At 45.6% G+C, this 15969-nt stretch overlaps 1 protein-coding gene across 2 annotated transcripts in view; it reads right to left on the bottom strand.

The window, feature by feature from the left end:
* Positions 1 to 2105: 2105 nt before the first annotated feature.
* Positions 2106 to 15969, bottom strand: part of PRR35 (proline rich 35) — a 44056-nt gene continuing 30192 nt past the window's right edge. The window contains exons 3-4 of one of the 2 annotated variants that reach the window (XM_070761047.1): positions 10907 to 12648; positions 2106 to 6477 (exon numbers count right to left, since the gene is read on the bottom strand). In XM_070761047.1, coding sequence (XP_070617148.1) covers positions 5592 to 6477; positions 10907 to 12552 — 2532 coding nt within the window. In that variant the 5' untranslated portion in view covers positions 12553 to 12648 and the 3' untranslated portion in view covers positions 2106 to 5591. The remainder of the gene's footprint in view (positions 6478 to 10906; positions 12649 to 15969) is intronic. The other variant, XM_070761048.1, reaches the window with a different exon arrangement.

Here is a 15969-nt window from a genome sequence, read left to right as displayed (position 1 = left end):
GGAAGCATTGAATTATGGGTGTGGGCACCCGTGCATGCACAATAGTGCACACACACGCTCTTTCGGCACCCGAGGACAAAAAGGTTCGCCATCACTGGCTAGGACAAGGCAACTTGCCTGTAGGTAGGAGGAGGCAGTTCAGTTGGAGCAGAGGGCAGACACCTCATGGGAACTGGGTCTGCAGCTTAGGTGGTGAGGAGTGGGGGGCGGGGGTGGTTGGGCAGGAGGAGCAAGCAGGCGTGGGGGCTGCAGCCCATTAATGGTATTGAGAATATAGATTGCTGTATTTGTGAATGGCGAGGACTGTTACTATGATATTTGCCTAATATAAATACTATTTATATATTTAATGTATGTGGTCTGGTTATTTGGAGTACTGCTCATATCTCTGGAATATTAGTGGGATATCCTCCACCTCCCTGTTTTCCATTGCGCAGGGGTAATACAGTTTAGTCTTCATCCTCTAACACAGTGTTTCCCAACCTTGGCAACTTGAAGATATTTGGACTTCAACTCCCAGAATTCCCCAGCCAGCGAATGCTGGCTGGGGAATTCTGGAAGTTGAAGTCCAAATATCTTCAACTTGCCAAGGTTGGGAAACACTGCTCTAACACATCCCCTCAAATATTGGAACACTGCTATCATGTCACCCTCAGTCCTTCTTTTCATTAAATTAGATGTCCGCCCAGTAATGGGCAGCCAAATTTTTTACTGCCACACTGTGGGTGTGGCTTATTTTATGGGTGTGGCTTAATGTTCATGTGACTGGGTAGGAGTGGCTTACCGACCATGTGATCAGGTGGAAGTGGCTTGAATGATCATCATTCAAGTGAACCGTTAAGTCCTCGACTTACAACCTTACCAATGTCGCTTGCTGAGGTGACAATTTGCTTCGCGTTTCTCGCGCTCTCCTTCCTGGGTCGCCCCTTCCCACCTCAGGCTGGTAGCTAGGTGAACAGGTGCTGCCAGAAGCATAAATGCTCCCACCCACTCCTTCTGCTTGCATCTTAAGCGGGAGGTGGCCGCGTGAGGCTGGAGGGGAGCCGGGCAGGAGAGAGGGAAGCTCGTCCGAGGCCAGGAAGGAGGAAAGAGGAAAAAAGCAAGGAGCACAGACTTAGCAGCAGCAGCAGCAGGGCAAAAAAGGAGAGCTGAGCCGAGACCAGGAATCCAGGAAGTGACAACAGCCGATCAGCTGGAGCTGCGCACGCATCTTCATTTCTGCTGGTGGAACTGTATTCCACCCCCGTCCTGCCTGCTGCCCACCCCTGCATATGCCCTTCCTGCAACTCTTCCTTTATTTTTTTAATATCTTTATTAATTATTGACATTAAAAAGAAGACAAGACAAATACAAAACAAAGACAAAAAACCCCCAAATAAATTTGCCAACCTACATGTTGGCATTGCTACTACAGCTTTCAAATTATTATTTTCTATATTCATTTACGTGAGGCTTGGCTGTGTTAATTTCACACTTATATCCCAGTATTTTTTTCCCCTTCCCCTTTTTTAAAAAGAAAAAGAAAAGAAAACCCCTTCTTTATTTTTAATCTCCAGTCCCCTAATCATCTTTGTTGCTCTTCTCTGCACTCTTTCTAGAATCTCAACGTCATTTTTTATAGTGCGGTGACCAAAACTGGAATATTCCAAGTGTGATATTACAGTAGTCCCTCACCTATCGCTGGTGTTACGTTCCAGACCCGGCCGCGATAGGTGAAATCTGCGATGGGGAATTTATCGACTGATAGTACTTATTTAAGTATTTATATTGTAATTGTTTGGTAAGTTTTCATTGTTTTAAGTGTTTATAAACCCTTCCCAAACAGTATTTATTTTAGATACAGTATTTAAATACAGTATTTACAATTTTAGATATATTTTTTTTGAAAAACCTGCCGATCGAGTTCGGCGGGCTGTTTAAATCTGCCGATTGACTTCCTCAGAAACCCGCGAACCAGCGAAGATCCGCGAATGATTTTTCTCATTAATATTCTTGAAAACCCGCGATGAAGTGAAGCCGCAGTAGGTGAAGCGCAGTATAGCGAGGGACTACTGTACACAGGCATTATCAGTGGTACTTCACAAGAAAATCTCCCATTCAAATGAGCAAAGAGACTCGGAACATTACGTTCCAATTGTCTTTTAATTAAATTGTCTATATTTTTGCACATATTTCCAACGGTGGACAATAAATAACTTGTGGATGCTCTCTCCCACCTTTCCCTCTTTCCTTAGAACACCATTTCCCATCGTAAACAACTAACTTTAGGACACATGTTCTTCCCCAGTGATTGCCAGTGGTTGACACACAACGAGTGCAGTGGAAATTTGTCCCAGCATTGACTGAAAGGTTACATTTCAGAGACGGTTAGAGAGCAAGGAGCAATGGGCATATCACACAATTCAGTCTGATGACAAAGAGCCATTAGGAAAGCAAAAAGAATACTGCAGCGGCAAATGCTTTTGTTTTGTCCCTAAAGTTTTGTGTGTGTGTTCGGACTCAACTTCCAGAACTGCATTACCATATCCTCAGCAAAGGCGTTGAATTCTGCACCGATGAATGTTAGTTTTGGATCCCTGGGTTGATCCCAGTGGTGAAATATACTTACCTTCCGTACTGGTTTGGAAGTGCACAACCTGCCATTTGTCACTAGAAGAATTTCTGCATGCGCAGAGGGTTATAAAATTAAAATGATGGCATCTGGGCAGGTGGGCAAATCCTTGCGCTGCCATTGCTACTGGTTCTCCAAACCGTCAGCGACCAACCACTATCAGTATTATTTATTTATTCAATTTTTATGTGGTGTTATTTATTTATTTATTTATTTATTTGTTCGTTCGTTCGTTCGTTCGTTCGTTCGTTCATTCATTCTTTCTTTCTTTCTTTCTTTCATTCATTCATTCATTCATTCATTCATTCATTCATTCATTCATTCAATTTTTATGCCGCTCTTCTCCTTAGACTCAGGGCAGCTTACAACATGTTAACAATAGCACTTTTTAACAGAGGCAGCATATTGACCCCGCAATCCGGGTCCTCATTTTACCCACCTTGGAAGGATGGAAGGCTGAGTCAACCTTGAGCCGGAGATGAGATTTGAACCGCTGACCTACAGATCTACAGTCAGCTTCAGTGGCCTGCAGTACAGCACTCTACCTGGTGCGCTACCCTGGCCCTGGTATGACTGAACCAGGCCGAACCCGAGTCTATGGAGAGGGGCGGCATACAAATCTAATATAGTGGTACCTCAACATACGAGTTTAATTTGTTCCAGACCCGAGCTCGTAAGTCGATCAACTCGCATCTCGAACGAATGCCTTTAGACTTTATTTTTCGCCCCGAGATAACCGGAAGCAAGAAGATTCTTGTGCCACCTAGCGGAAGCTCGGCTCATATCCCGAATTTGAACTCGGGTGTTGAACAGAAATTTTGCTCGCGTCGCGGCTCGTAACTTGGAATACTCGCATGTGGAGCAGCTCGTATCTAGAGGTACCACTGTAAATTAATAAATAAATAAATAAATTTCACCCCTGGTTGATCCTCCAGTGCTACTCACCAAGATTGTTGTTGTTGTTGTTGTTGTTATTATTATTATTATTATTATTATTATTATTATTATTATTATTAATTAGATTTGTATGCCGCCCCTCTCTGAAGACTCCAAGATAGCTGGACATTGATGCTTCTTGCAAGCAAATATTTTGCAAGGTTTAATATTTTGCAATATCAAAGAGCACCACAGTTCCCTTGCTTCAGGAAACTGCCTTACTATTGTCTAGCTAGAAAGCGAGCCGGTCAATCAGTTCTCCAATAGTCTCTAAGAAACCTTTGCTTCCTTTTCTGTAATCCTCTTTTCTTAGAGAAGATGAAAAGTGTGATGAGGTCCCGTTTAATTGTCCTCTCAAACTTTGAGATGCCTGCTCTGAGGGCAGAGGTTTTCCTTGGAAAGGTCTAGCTCCTACCGCAAAAAGCCCAGCACAATTGTGCCCAGAGGCAGGGATGATTAAATCAATCTGCATTGTCCAGAAGATGACTTCCAGCGTAAAAGCTTGTCAGGATGGAGAAAAGTCTCCTTATTTACTCAGAAGTTTGCTCTGCTAGCCTCAACGAAGCTTCAGGCAAAAAAATAAAAATGGTTCCCCATCGTTGTTCACTACTGAGACAATTTACATGGTGAATTCTGGAAGAGGAATTTAAATCAAAAAGAAGAATTTAAACTCAAGCAGGGGCTAGGAATGGGATCCCTTTAGAAGAACCGTTCAAGAAATTTAGAGGGTTCTGGAAAAACGTGATGTCTCATGCATGTTCTTTATCCTTGCTTTCTGCTGAAAAGGCAACTGGTATTGTAGTTAATCCACAATTTATCTTGCAGCTGTTTTTATTTGGGTCAGAGGAGATATAGTTGATACTAGATTCTTGGGGAAAGGAATGATACCCAGCAATATCTCTGCTTGATCCCAGAGAGAGTTGGCATCAGACAATGCATCTTGCTCAAAGGGTTGGTGTGGTGGCCTAGAGGTGGAGCAATCCTGGGTGATGTTTCATTGTATTACGTAAAAAGTAGAATGCAAGCATGCTAATGCTGAGTCATTGTGTGTGCACTGCAATTTGATTGGGCCAGGGCATTATAAGATGCAAATCAACTTCATCATGATTCCCTTTGTGGTTGTTTGCTGTTGTTAGTGGTGGTTGTTAGTTGGCTGGCTGGAGCAGTTTGAGCAGGAGTTAAATATTGAGTAGAGTAGTAACAGTGATACGAAAAAACCTGAATGGGTTTAGTAACTACTGGAAACCTGGATTGGTTGAGTATCTACTGGAAACCTGGATTGGTTGAGTATCTACTTGTAAGTAAGCGGAATACAGCTGTTGTAAAGTTCCTGTAAATAGAAAAGGTATTTTGCACTGAAGAGTAAAATATTGTTTTCTACATACGAGTCTTCGTCGTTTATCTGGTTCATTAATTGCCACAATATGTTCTGGTATTTTATCTAGTCCTGCTGTGTTACTTTGCATATATATCCGGACACTTGCCTCACAATCAGAGGCTGTGAGTTCAATCCTGGGTGGAGGCAGATATTTCTCTCTCTGGGGACACTGAGACTATATCTGCTGAGTGGCTGAACATATCTCTGCATTTATTTATTTCGAGCCATTAAAAAAACTCTGCTAGCCCCATTCAATTGCCTAGACTCCACCCTGCCAGGGATTTGGAGGGGGTTGTTAAGAGTTGATGGTGAATGCATCTTGCTCAAATGGCCAGGGAAGAATTGGAGTGGATCTTCTAAAATGCAAAGGCACCTGTCCTCCTGAATGTTACCTCTCTCTTACTCTCTCTTACTCTCTCTTCCCACCTCGCTCATCTTGTCCTGGTCTGCAGAGCAGGTATGGGACGCAATGGAGAAATGCTAATGGAAAAAAACACCCTTGCCAAGTTGCGCGTCATTCCTAAAACGTGGACGAGAAATGCTTTACAAACCCATCAGAATCCTCAAATTTCCAAAAAGTATAATGACGGACCGGAGGGTTTCCAGATTTGACTGTCTCCTTTCTTTGGGTTCTCAAGGGGCAACCATGAAGCTTTGGACTCTACTCTACACCTCACCGGTCTCACTGGTCAAATTGCAGGACAAAGAACATGGAATTGCCCGGCATCCTAGTGGATTTTCTTCAGCCATGGAAAGTGGTGGGGCTTGGTTGCCGCTTGATCTTCCATCGGTGCAGAGCGGGACACTGGAATCCGCCTCACACTTGGTGGTATGACTGTAGTAAGGTTCCATGACGTGCCTGAATTCTAGGGGCACATTGAGAGGGACCACTTCGGCTTTGATGACGGCTCCCAAGTGGGTCTCGGAAGAGGGATTTTGGATGTTCTTGGAATGGCTCATCTGGATTAGCAGGTCTATGGTTTTGTTCTGAGCGTCAAGGAAACAATCGGACACCTTTTCTAGATCAGCTTCACCCACCTCCAAAGATTTATTGGTGGAACCTAAATCTTTGCCTTGGACTTTATCTCCCTGGATGCCAACCTTGGACTCTTTCTTGCCTTGGTGTCCTTTCTCTGGATGTGCAGAAGACCGTTTCATCGAGAGATCCAAAGGGCCTTCACTGAACTTGTTCGTCTTTTCTAACGCTTGGTGGATATTGAAAAGTTCCTGCCGTATTTTGACCAACTGGTCCCTGAGTTGCTTCTGTGCGGGACTGTCCTTGTTTGCCAAATGTGAGAGTTTCTTCTCCACCTCCTGGTATTCTTCTAAGGTTTTTGACAAGTCCCCAATGAACACAGTAGTCATCTCTTGGTCCCTTGGGCCAACAGTGGTGACTTGATCATTGCTTGGCTTTAAAAGGGGCTGGTCTGAAGCTGTAATGATCTCAGAGCTCTCCGTTTTGTGCTGGCCTTCAGAAAGGTCATCATGAAGTTCTACCTGCCAGTGGTCCATGGACTTTGAAGCTTGCATCGGTGTAACTTGCAAAGCACTGCTGGGAGAAGGGACAAAAGAGCAGACAGAAGGAAACTATTAATAAAACAAGAACAAAAGGTTGAAGGAGTGTGCACAATCCACTATCTAACCATGATTTATCTAACCGCCTTCTGACGCACGAATCCCAGCGACCAGTTAGGTCCCAGAGAGTTGGTCTTCTCCGGGTCCCGTCGACTAAACAATGTCGTCTGGCAGGACCCAGGGGAAGAGCCTTCTCTGTGGCGGCCCCGACCCTCTGGAATCAGCTCCCTCCAGAGATTAGAACTGCCCCTACCCTCCTTGCCTTTCGTAAACTCCTTAAAACCCACCTCTGTCGTCAAGCGTGGGGGAACTGAGACATCTCCCCCTGCCTATGTAGTTTTTGTGCATGATATGATTGTATGTATGTTTGTTATATTGGGGTTCCTTGCTTTTAGATTTTTAAATGTACAATTGTTATTTTAGATTCTAATTATTAGATTTGTCATTATATATTGTTTTTGTCACTGTTGTGAGCCGCCCCGAGTCTGCGGAGAGGGACGGCATACAAATCTAATAAATAAAATAAAATAAAATAAATAAATTTAAGCTCTCTTCCCTTGTCTCAAATTGTAGCGTACAAAACGGAGCAAAGCAAAACCTGAGATAAATGCTGGCCGGTAATTATCCACCATACAATCCCAGTTCCTACATTCTGATCTTTTTGCATACTACATGTTCTGTTTTGGGTCTACGCAGATTGAAAACCAAAGGAGGAATCCCACTAGATGCTATTTTAAATCAAACTCTTTTATATGAGAAGCAGCATTTTTTTACAAGCATTATAGTCCATCTTGGCCATTTTCCCAGTGAAGGCAAAGAAGAGAGATAAAAGTCCCGTCTGATCAAAGCCAATTAACAGTCTGGAGGAAAGATAAGTGTTTTTCGAGTCACACAGACATAGATTCTCCGGATGCTTCTCAGATGGGGCATTTCTACTCCATGGATTTTAGCAGAGAAACAACAGTTTGCTAGCGTAGCACGTCTGGAACCCCAAACCTCGAACTGACTCCATTACAAACGTTGAATTTCCACCCTGATTTTCCCATGAAGCCATCCCTAAATGCTTAATGGGTGTGGTCAACCATTCCCTAGAGTTAAAAACTACAGATTACTTCCTTTTCCCATACAAGTATTCTTGTCTTTTTCTTAGTCTTCTAAACTGGGTATCTAACAGAGGCTCGTGGTCTCCCTCCTCCTCTGAGTCAGACATTACCATCATTGGCATAACTGCCACCTCTGGTGGTCCCCCAGGTTCATCCAGGTCTATCTCTGCCTCATTCTCTGCATCAGCTGGCAAGACCACTGGCCTAGGGTACCAAGATGGGCCTGGTTCATCCTCTTCAGGATCTGTCCTTACCAGAGTTGGCCGAGGACCATTCACAACACTACACAGATCAAAGCAGAAACCACGTGATCATCATTTTAACAAAAGTCCATAACTTCCCTAAAAGCCAGGAGATTGAGTTAGCACAGCAGGAGACACCAAGGTGGGGCAGGAAGAGGGAGGGAGATGTGGCTTCATCCGTTCCTCATGACATTCATTGAATTAATGCTGTCATCAAGTTAATCTATTTCCTGGTGTTTACATGAAAACTTCAGCCATCAAACCACCAACAAGGCCAAAACTTAATCATTATGATTGGAATAAAAGGAAATGAGAGAAACAATTTGAATAAATCACATGCTGAAATTAGACTAAAGAGGTAGCATTAGATAAATAACATATACCCAAAATAAAGCTTTAACAGTATAGATATGAGTTTAAGAAACAAGAAGTGTAAAAATAAAGTGGATAAATTTAGAGAAGTGTGGAAATATGTCATCAGTCCGGTATGCAATAGAATAGAATTATTCACTCAGGGAAGGATTTAGAAGGAGAAAGATGAAGTAGAAGGGAAGAAGAGAAAGGGGGAGATAAGAAGAGGAGATAGAGAGGAAGAAAGGAGAGAAGAGGAGAAGGAAGTAGGAAGGAGGAGAGGAAGTATAAGAAGGTAGATAGTAGAGGTGGAGAGAAAGAAGGGAGTGAAAAAGAGAAAACAGAGACAGACTGATTAATAAAGAGCAAGATGGGAGCGTAAAATAGGTTATTTATTTATTTATTTATTTGATTTGATTTGATTTGATTTGTATGCTGCCCCTCTCCGTGGACTCGGGGCGGCTAACAACATTATTGTTTTTATGAGAACAATGTATGTTTATTGATGCATCTATGAGCTATATGTGTTATTGTATATGAGTTAAATGTGGAGAAAACAAATCTTATTAAAATAAAACCACCAATAAGGCCAACGAGGAGAACCAATCAGTCAATCCTAAAAGAAATAAACCCTGATTGTCCTTTGGAAGCACCGATACTGAAACTTAAAGATTTTGGCCACCAAATGAGAAGAGGGTCAACCTGGAAAACGACTTCAACTGAAGCCATGCTTACTTCTGCTTGTTTCTTGGTTGCCATCATCCAGCTAGTCACTCACAACATCTCCCAGCCAGTATGTGAACCAAGGTCATTTCAATGGACATTTGTCAAAGTTGAGCGGGAACCTACATCTAGAGTTATTGGCCCATGTGGCCTGAGGGATGGAGAGCAGAGATAATATTCAGCTGGTTTGGACCGGTTTGTCCGAACCTATAGCAGAAATTGCAGGAGGGCCCATCCTGGCTCTATGCTGTCCTATTTAGGCATGTTTTTGAGGCCGGGCGCATGCGCAAAATGCTCATGGGAGAGCAAAGTGCATGCACAGAAGGTAGGCGCATGCTGAACGGGGTGCACATGCACATGAAGTGAGTGGGCACGTACGGGGTAAACCGGTAGTAACATAATGTGAAACCCACCCTTCGTGGGCCGGTCTTATTCTTTTAACTGTCCCTGAGTGCGGGAATGGTTGCACAAATCCCAGCGACCAGTTAGGTCCCACAGAGTTGGCCTTCTCCGGGTCCCATCAACTAAACAACGTCATTTGGCGTGTGGCGGCCCCGACCCTTTGGAACCAATTCTCCCCAGATATCAGAGTTGCCCCCAATCTCCTTGCCTTTTGTAAGCTCCTTAAAACCCACCTCTGTCGTCAGGCATGGGGGAATTGACACTTTGCCTCCCCCTAGGCTTATAGAATTTATGCATGGTATGCTAGTATGTGTGATTGGTTTCTAAATTGGGGTTTTAAATTAACTTAAATATTAGATTTGTTTACATTGTATTATTATTGCTGTTCGCCGCCCCGAGTCTGCGGAGAGGGGCGGCATACAAATCTGATTAATAATAATAATAATAATAATAATAATAATAATAATAATAATTTAGAGCTAGTTTCCACCTTCCTAAGTGCCGATATGATGTACTCAGGACCTGTACTCTCTTGAACCTGAAGATGGTGTCAGAGTCCTGACTCCCCGAGTTCATTCCTGGGAACGATGACAAAGAGAGGACTCGTTGGAGAAGACCCTCATGTTGCGGAAGATGGAAGGCAAAAGGAGAAAAGGACAGCAGAGGACGAAAGGCATAGGTAGTGTCATCAACACAATGAATATAAATTTGGGCAAACTTTGGGAGACAGGGGCAGACAGATGGGCCTGGTTTGCTAGGATCCATGGGGGTCATGAAAAATCAGACATTGATGGCAAACAGTGATGGCAAACCTTTTTTTGGTTCGTATGTCAAAGTGAGCTGCATGTGTGCGTGCCATTTCAAGTTGGGAAATGGGCCATTTCTGGCCTCCTGAGGGCCTCTTGGGAGAGGGGAAGGCCATTTTCACCCTCCCCATGCTTCTAAAAAGGCGCTGGACCTTGGGGAGAACAAAAAACGGGCCTTCCTCACTGTCTCCGGAGGGTGAAGACAGGCTGTTTCCCAACTCCCAGTGGGCCCAGAAGGTCTGAAAATCAGCTGGCCAGCACGCACATATGTGCCCACCAACATGGCCAGCACCCACGTGCCCACCAACATGGCTTCATGTGCCACTTGTGGCATGCATGCCATAGGTTCACCGTCATGGACAGCGAAGGGCTCCACTTACTTTTCCCTACTGGTATAGGATGCTGAGACCGGCGCAGGCCCAACATGTGTGTGCATGGTCCCGTCCCATGCGAGATTTTGCTTCTGCACATGTGCCTGAAATGATATCTCAGGTGAGGACTTTAATGCTGGTGAGATTTCGGCAATTTTTGCCCCTTTATTTTTTGAAAAAAGAGGGCAAAAATTGTTGAAATCTTGTCCGTGCATGCCGAGAAGCGAAATCTTGCGTGGAGGTGCACACACACATGTTGGGTGTGTGCGCGACCGGCCCGGCCTCCAGAACCCATCAAAAACCGCTACTGCATCGCCAATCCCATCCGAACCATGTGGGGCCCATCACTGATCATGGACTTAGTAACTGAATAGCAAGAAATGATTGGAGAAACAGGGCCCATCGTACCTGGGTGGATAGATCTCTTTTTCTGGTATTGTCATCTCAGGGCTTGCCAAGTCAAGGCCGCTCTTTGCAAACTTCCTCTTCAGGTTACTTGCGGTGACCCTGCCATTGTCCAAACAAGCAGCTCCGTGGGGTTCTGTTTTCTTGAGGATGTTGGGGAGGACAGCAGCCCCCTCTTTGATGCCCATCAGACCCTGGAAAGCCTCGGGAGATGGCTTCTTGCAGACATGGCCAGCAGCCAGCAAGGAATAGCTTTCCCGTTCATGGATCAGCCATTTTTTATCTTCTTCCTGCAGTAGCAATCTTTTGTGGCCCTGCTCAGGAGGCGGTTCTTCACGGAAACCTTTCGGCCAGGGGAGGCTGGTCTTCAGCACTGGGACTTTCAACACGCCTCCCTTTGAAGGGTCCGTGGAGGTCTGGGGCTGGAGGGGAGCAGGGATGGCTGCGGGAGGCAGTTGTTGAGCGTCCGGCTTGGCGGCGGCCACCTTGTTTTCTGCCGAATTGAAGGAATGCTCAAAAAGCAGAGGGTAGTAAAAGCGTGGGAGGAAAGTGGACCTCTCGGGGTTCTGTAAAGATTGGAAGTGACCCGAATGGGGGTGCATCAGCTGGGCGGTGGAGGCCAGGAAAGGGAATTGGGCCAAGTGTGAATGGGAGGTGGCCCCACTCGTCACCGAAGGGCTGAAATAAGAGAAGAGGTTGGGAGCCAACGGGTAGTTGATCCCCAGCAGAGAGAAGTTGAGGCCTTGAGATTCGTGGAAGTCCCCGTAAGCTGGAGGAGGGTAACAAGGGATGACGTTGCCATCAGCGCATGGAGTCAGGACCCCAGTGGTGCTTCTCCGCTGTCCATTAGCCAGCAGCTTCCATTGCTCCATGAAGACCCCGCCACTTCCCGGACATTTGGAGGGCATTTTGCAATGCTTTGGCTTGGGGTCCAGCTCCACGGAGGGTATCTCCTTTCCTTTGGCCACGTGCTTCTTCAATGAGAAAACATCTGTGATGATGAAGTCAGGAGCGGGGTCTTTAGACGCCTTGTCCTGCTTGTTTTTCAGCTGAAAAAGGAGGGTGTTCATATCAGGTTCGGTGGTCTCCCCGGTGGAGAGGGTCCCCTTGACCACCTCTTTCTTCTCAGCGGTGTCTACCTCCTGCAAGAACCTAGATAACTCTTCTTCTTCCTCCTCGTCCTCCTCTTCCTCTTCCTCTTCTTCTTGGAACTGGCTGGTTTCGTCACTCATCCTTTCCGAGGAGGCGGTGTCTTCCGTCGTCTTGCCTTCTCCACCATCTCGGTCTCGGTCATCATATTTGGAGTGAGTTCCCTCCATCACCATTGTCTCATAGGTCTTGGATTCCTCCTGCCTCCCACAGATCTGAGACGTCTCTGCGGCTTGCAAGAGACGGAGTTCTGGGTGGAGGAGGCCCCCTTTCTTGTACGGCCAGTCTGATTCGATCAGCAGAGACAAGGAATTCTTACAGAGGCTGTACTTCATGTGGTTATAGAGATGCGATTTCTCCATGCAAGTGAACGGGCACTGGAAGCACTTGTAATTATACGGTTTCCCCCAGGGACGCGGGATGTAGTGGGGCTTCTTAGGTTTGCGCTCCTTGTGTTTGTAGACCGGAGCCAGCTTACAGCCTGCTTCATCTTTTGACATGGCGGCTTCCTACCAACCCAAATGCCGGGGATCCGTTGCTGGGCACCGAGCATTCACCCTTTCTCCCCAGCTTGCTTGGATCTTTTTCAGCTTAGTCTGAAAAGAGAGAAATCAAAATAATGTTTTAAAGCTGGATAAATGCATTTGCTTCAAACTGCAGGCATAACAAACCACATGGGCAACGCTCTCTACATGAGGCTACCTTTGAAAAGTGTTCGGAAACTCCAGATCATGCAGAACGCAGCCGCGAGAGCCATCGTGGGGCTTCCCAGATTCGCCCACGTATCTACAACACTCCGTGGCCTGCATTGGCTGCCGATCAGTTTCCGGTCACAATTCAAAGTGTTGGTCATGACCTTTAAAGCCCTACATGGCATTGGACCAGAATACCTCCGGAACCGCCTGCTACCGCACGAATCCCAGCGGCCGATAAAGTCCCACAGAGTTGGCCTTCTCTGGGTCCCGTCAACAAAACAGTGTCGTCTGGCGGGCCCCAGGGGAAGAGCCTTCTCTGTGGCGGCCCCGGCCCTCTGGAATCAACTCCCCCCGGAGATTAGAATTGCTCCCACCCTCCTTGTCTTCCGTAAACTACTTAAGACCCACCTATATCGCCAGGCATGGGGGATTTGAGACACCTTTCCCCCAGGCTTATTATAATTTATGTTTGGTATGTATGTGCTGTTTGGTTTTTAATTATGATAGGGTTTTTAGGGTTTTTTTAATATTAGATTTGTGCCTGTATAATACTGTTTTTATCGTGTTGTGACCCGCCCCGAGTCTTCGGAGAGGGGCGGCATACAAATCTAATTAATAATAATAATAATAATAATAATAATAATAATAATAATAATTAGATCCATGTTTCAAGGGTGAAATGCTCTCGGTTCGCTTGGGCCTGTCGGTCGGCAGAGAGTCGGTCGTGAGGCTCCCCCCACCTTCCCGGATGCCGCCATTTGGGTTCTTTTACTTCTGTGCAGGCACAAAATGCCCTGTGTATGTGCAAAGAACTCAAATGGCGATGTCTGGACAGGTGGGCGGAGCCTCACGCTCCCTTTGCGACTGGCTCTCCAACAATCAATATGCATGAGCAAAGCAAGAGCATTTCACTCCTTTCATGTTTCCCAAATTTGCACCCATTACAATAATTTTGCTTGCCAATTTCCCCCCCTTTTGGCTCATGTATAAGGATGTTTTTCAATTACCCATTATTGTGGACTATGTATATATTCTCTTTATAATATGAAATGTAATATTGCAAAACAAATACTCAAAGATATTGTCAATTCTCTGTATACCTCAAAGATTTTTTTGCATTACCATGTACTTATTGGTTTACCTTTTGATTCCTTGGACCCTTTCTCCCCACTTCCCCTCCCTTTTTTCTTTTGTAAAAGTCAATAAACTATTTTTTTTTAAAAAAAATAATTTTGCTTATGACTTGGTTTGTATCCAGCGCAAACAGTGCCCTTCTTATATAATTTCCCCTGAAATATGAAGTTACTTCTCTAAAACAGTGTCCTCTGTGAAGCAGTATATAAGACTAAATGCTATTGTTATTGCACGTCCTTCCTTCCTTCCTTCCTTCCTTCATCCCTCCCTCCCTCCTTCCTTTCTCCCTCCCCTCCTTCCCTCCCTCCCTCCTTCCTTCATTCCTCCCTCCCCACCCTCCCTCCTTCCTCCCCTCCCCTCCCTCCCTCCTTCCTTCCTCCCTCTTTGCCTCCCTTCCCAGTTTGTATCCAGCGCAAACAGTGCCCTTCTTATATAATTTCCCCTGAAATATGAAGTTACTTCTCTAAAACAGTGGCCCCTGTGAAGCAGCATATAAGACTAAATGCTATTGTTATTGCACGTCCTTCCTTCCTTCCTTCCTTCCTTCCTTCCTTCATCCCTCCCTCCCTCCTTCCTTTCTCCCTCCCCTCCTTCCCTCCCTCCCTCCTTCCTTCATTCCTCCCTCCCTCCCTCCCCACCCTCCCTCCTTCCTCCCCTCCCTCCGCTCCCTCCCTCCTCCCTTCCTCCCTTCCTCCCTCCCTCCTTCCTTCCCTCCCTCCTTCCCTCCCTCCTTCCCTCCCTCCTCCCTTCCACCCTCCTTCCTTCCCTCCTCCCTCCCTCCTTCCCTCTCTCCCTCCTTCCTTCCTTCCTCCCTCCCTCCTTCCCTCCCTTCCGCTCTCCTTCCTCCCTCCCCTCCCTCCTTTCTTCCTTCCCTCCTTCCTTCCTTCCCTCCTCCCTCCCTCCTTCCTTCCTTCTTTCCTTCCTTCTTCCCTTTCTCATTCTCCTTCCTGGTGAGGCAGTGGTCAGAATGCAGTATTGCAGCCTAACTCTGCCGACTGCCAGAAGTTTGATCATGTCAGGCTCAAGGTTGATTCAGTCTTCTATCTTTCCAAGGTCAGTCAAACGAGGACCCAGATTGTTGGGGAAAATATATGCTGACCTTGTAAACTGCCCAGAGAATGCCGTAAAGCATTATGGGATAATATATAAAATCTAAATGCTAATTGCTATCTGAATGCGACTATTCCTAACCCAGCCAGTGGGACAAAACCAGTGTCTTTAAAAGCAGCATCTACGCTCTTTCTCTCACACTCCCTTTTTACTGTAACCCCTGAAGGCAGGAGCTCTCCAGCGCTTGTTCTCCAGGAAGCTGCCCTAGGCGTCATTTGAATTAAACAGCAGGGTTAAAGGCCATTAAGTACAACAAAGGAATGGGAAAAACGCCCATTAAAGGCAACAAAAGGAACGAAGAGTGAACTTTCCTCTACAGCCAGCAAAGGTGAATGGCTGGCTCTCCGTTTTGCACACACTGCTTGGGCTTATCTTGAACACTTGCTAAATGTCTGCAAGGCAAGTGCCTGGCTGGGGGGGAAAATCTCTCTGTCCACCATGTCAATTTCAATCAGCTTTTCCTTTGGGTAAGGTTGTTGAACTCAGTTTGTCAAAGGCAAGCATTGTGGAAAGAAAGAACGGAAGAACGAAAGAAAGAAAGAGAGGGAGAAAGAGAGAGAGGGAGGGAGAGAGAGAGAGAAAGAAAAAAGAAAGAGAGGGAGAAAGAAAAAAAGAAAGAAAGGAAAGCAAGAGAAAGAAAGAAAGAAAGAGAAAGAGGGAAAGAGAGAAAGAAAGAAAGAGAGAAAGGGGGGAAAAGAAAGAAAGAAAGAAAGAAAGAAAGAGAGGGAGAAAGAGAGAGAGGGAGGGAGAGAGAGAGAGGGAAAGAAAGAGAAAGAGAGGGAGAAAGAAAGAAAGGAAAGAAAGAAAGAGAAAGAGAGAAAGAAAGAGAGAGAAAGAAAAAGAGAGAGGGAAGGAGGGAGAAAGAGAGAGAGAGAGAAGGAAAGAGAGAAAAGAAAGAGAGAAAGAAAGAAAGAAAAGGGTATATATCAAATCTACAGCACGGATAGCTTGCATGCACTCATAATAGCAGGCATTGTA

Source organism: Erythrolamprus reginae, chromosome 9 (assembly GCF_031021105.1).
Source record: "Erythrolamprus reginae isolate rEryReg1 chromosome 9, rEryReg1.hap1, whole genome shotgun sequence".
Classification (NCBI taxonomy): domain Eukaryota; kingdom Metazoa; phylum Chordata; class Lepidosauria; order Squamata; family Dipsadidae; genus Erythrolamprus; species Erythrolamprus reginae.
This window is presented reverse-complemented; position numbering and strand designations above follow the sequence as displayed.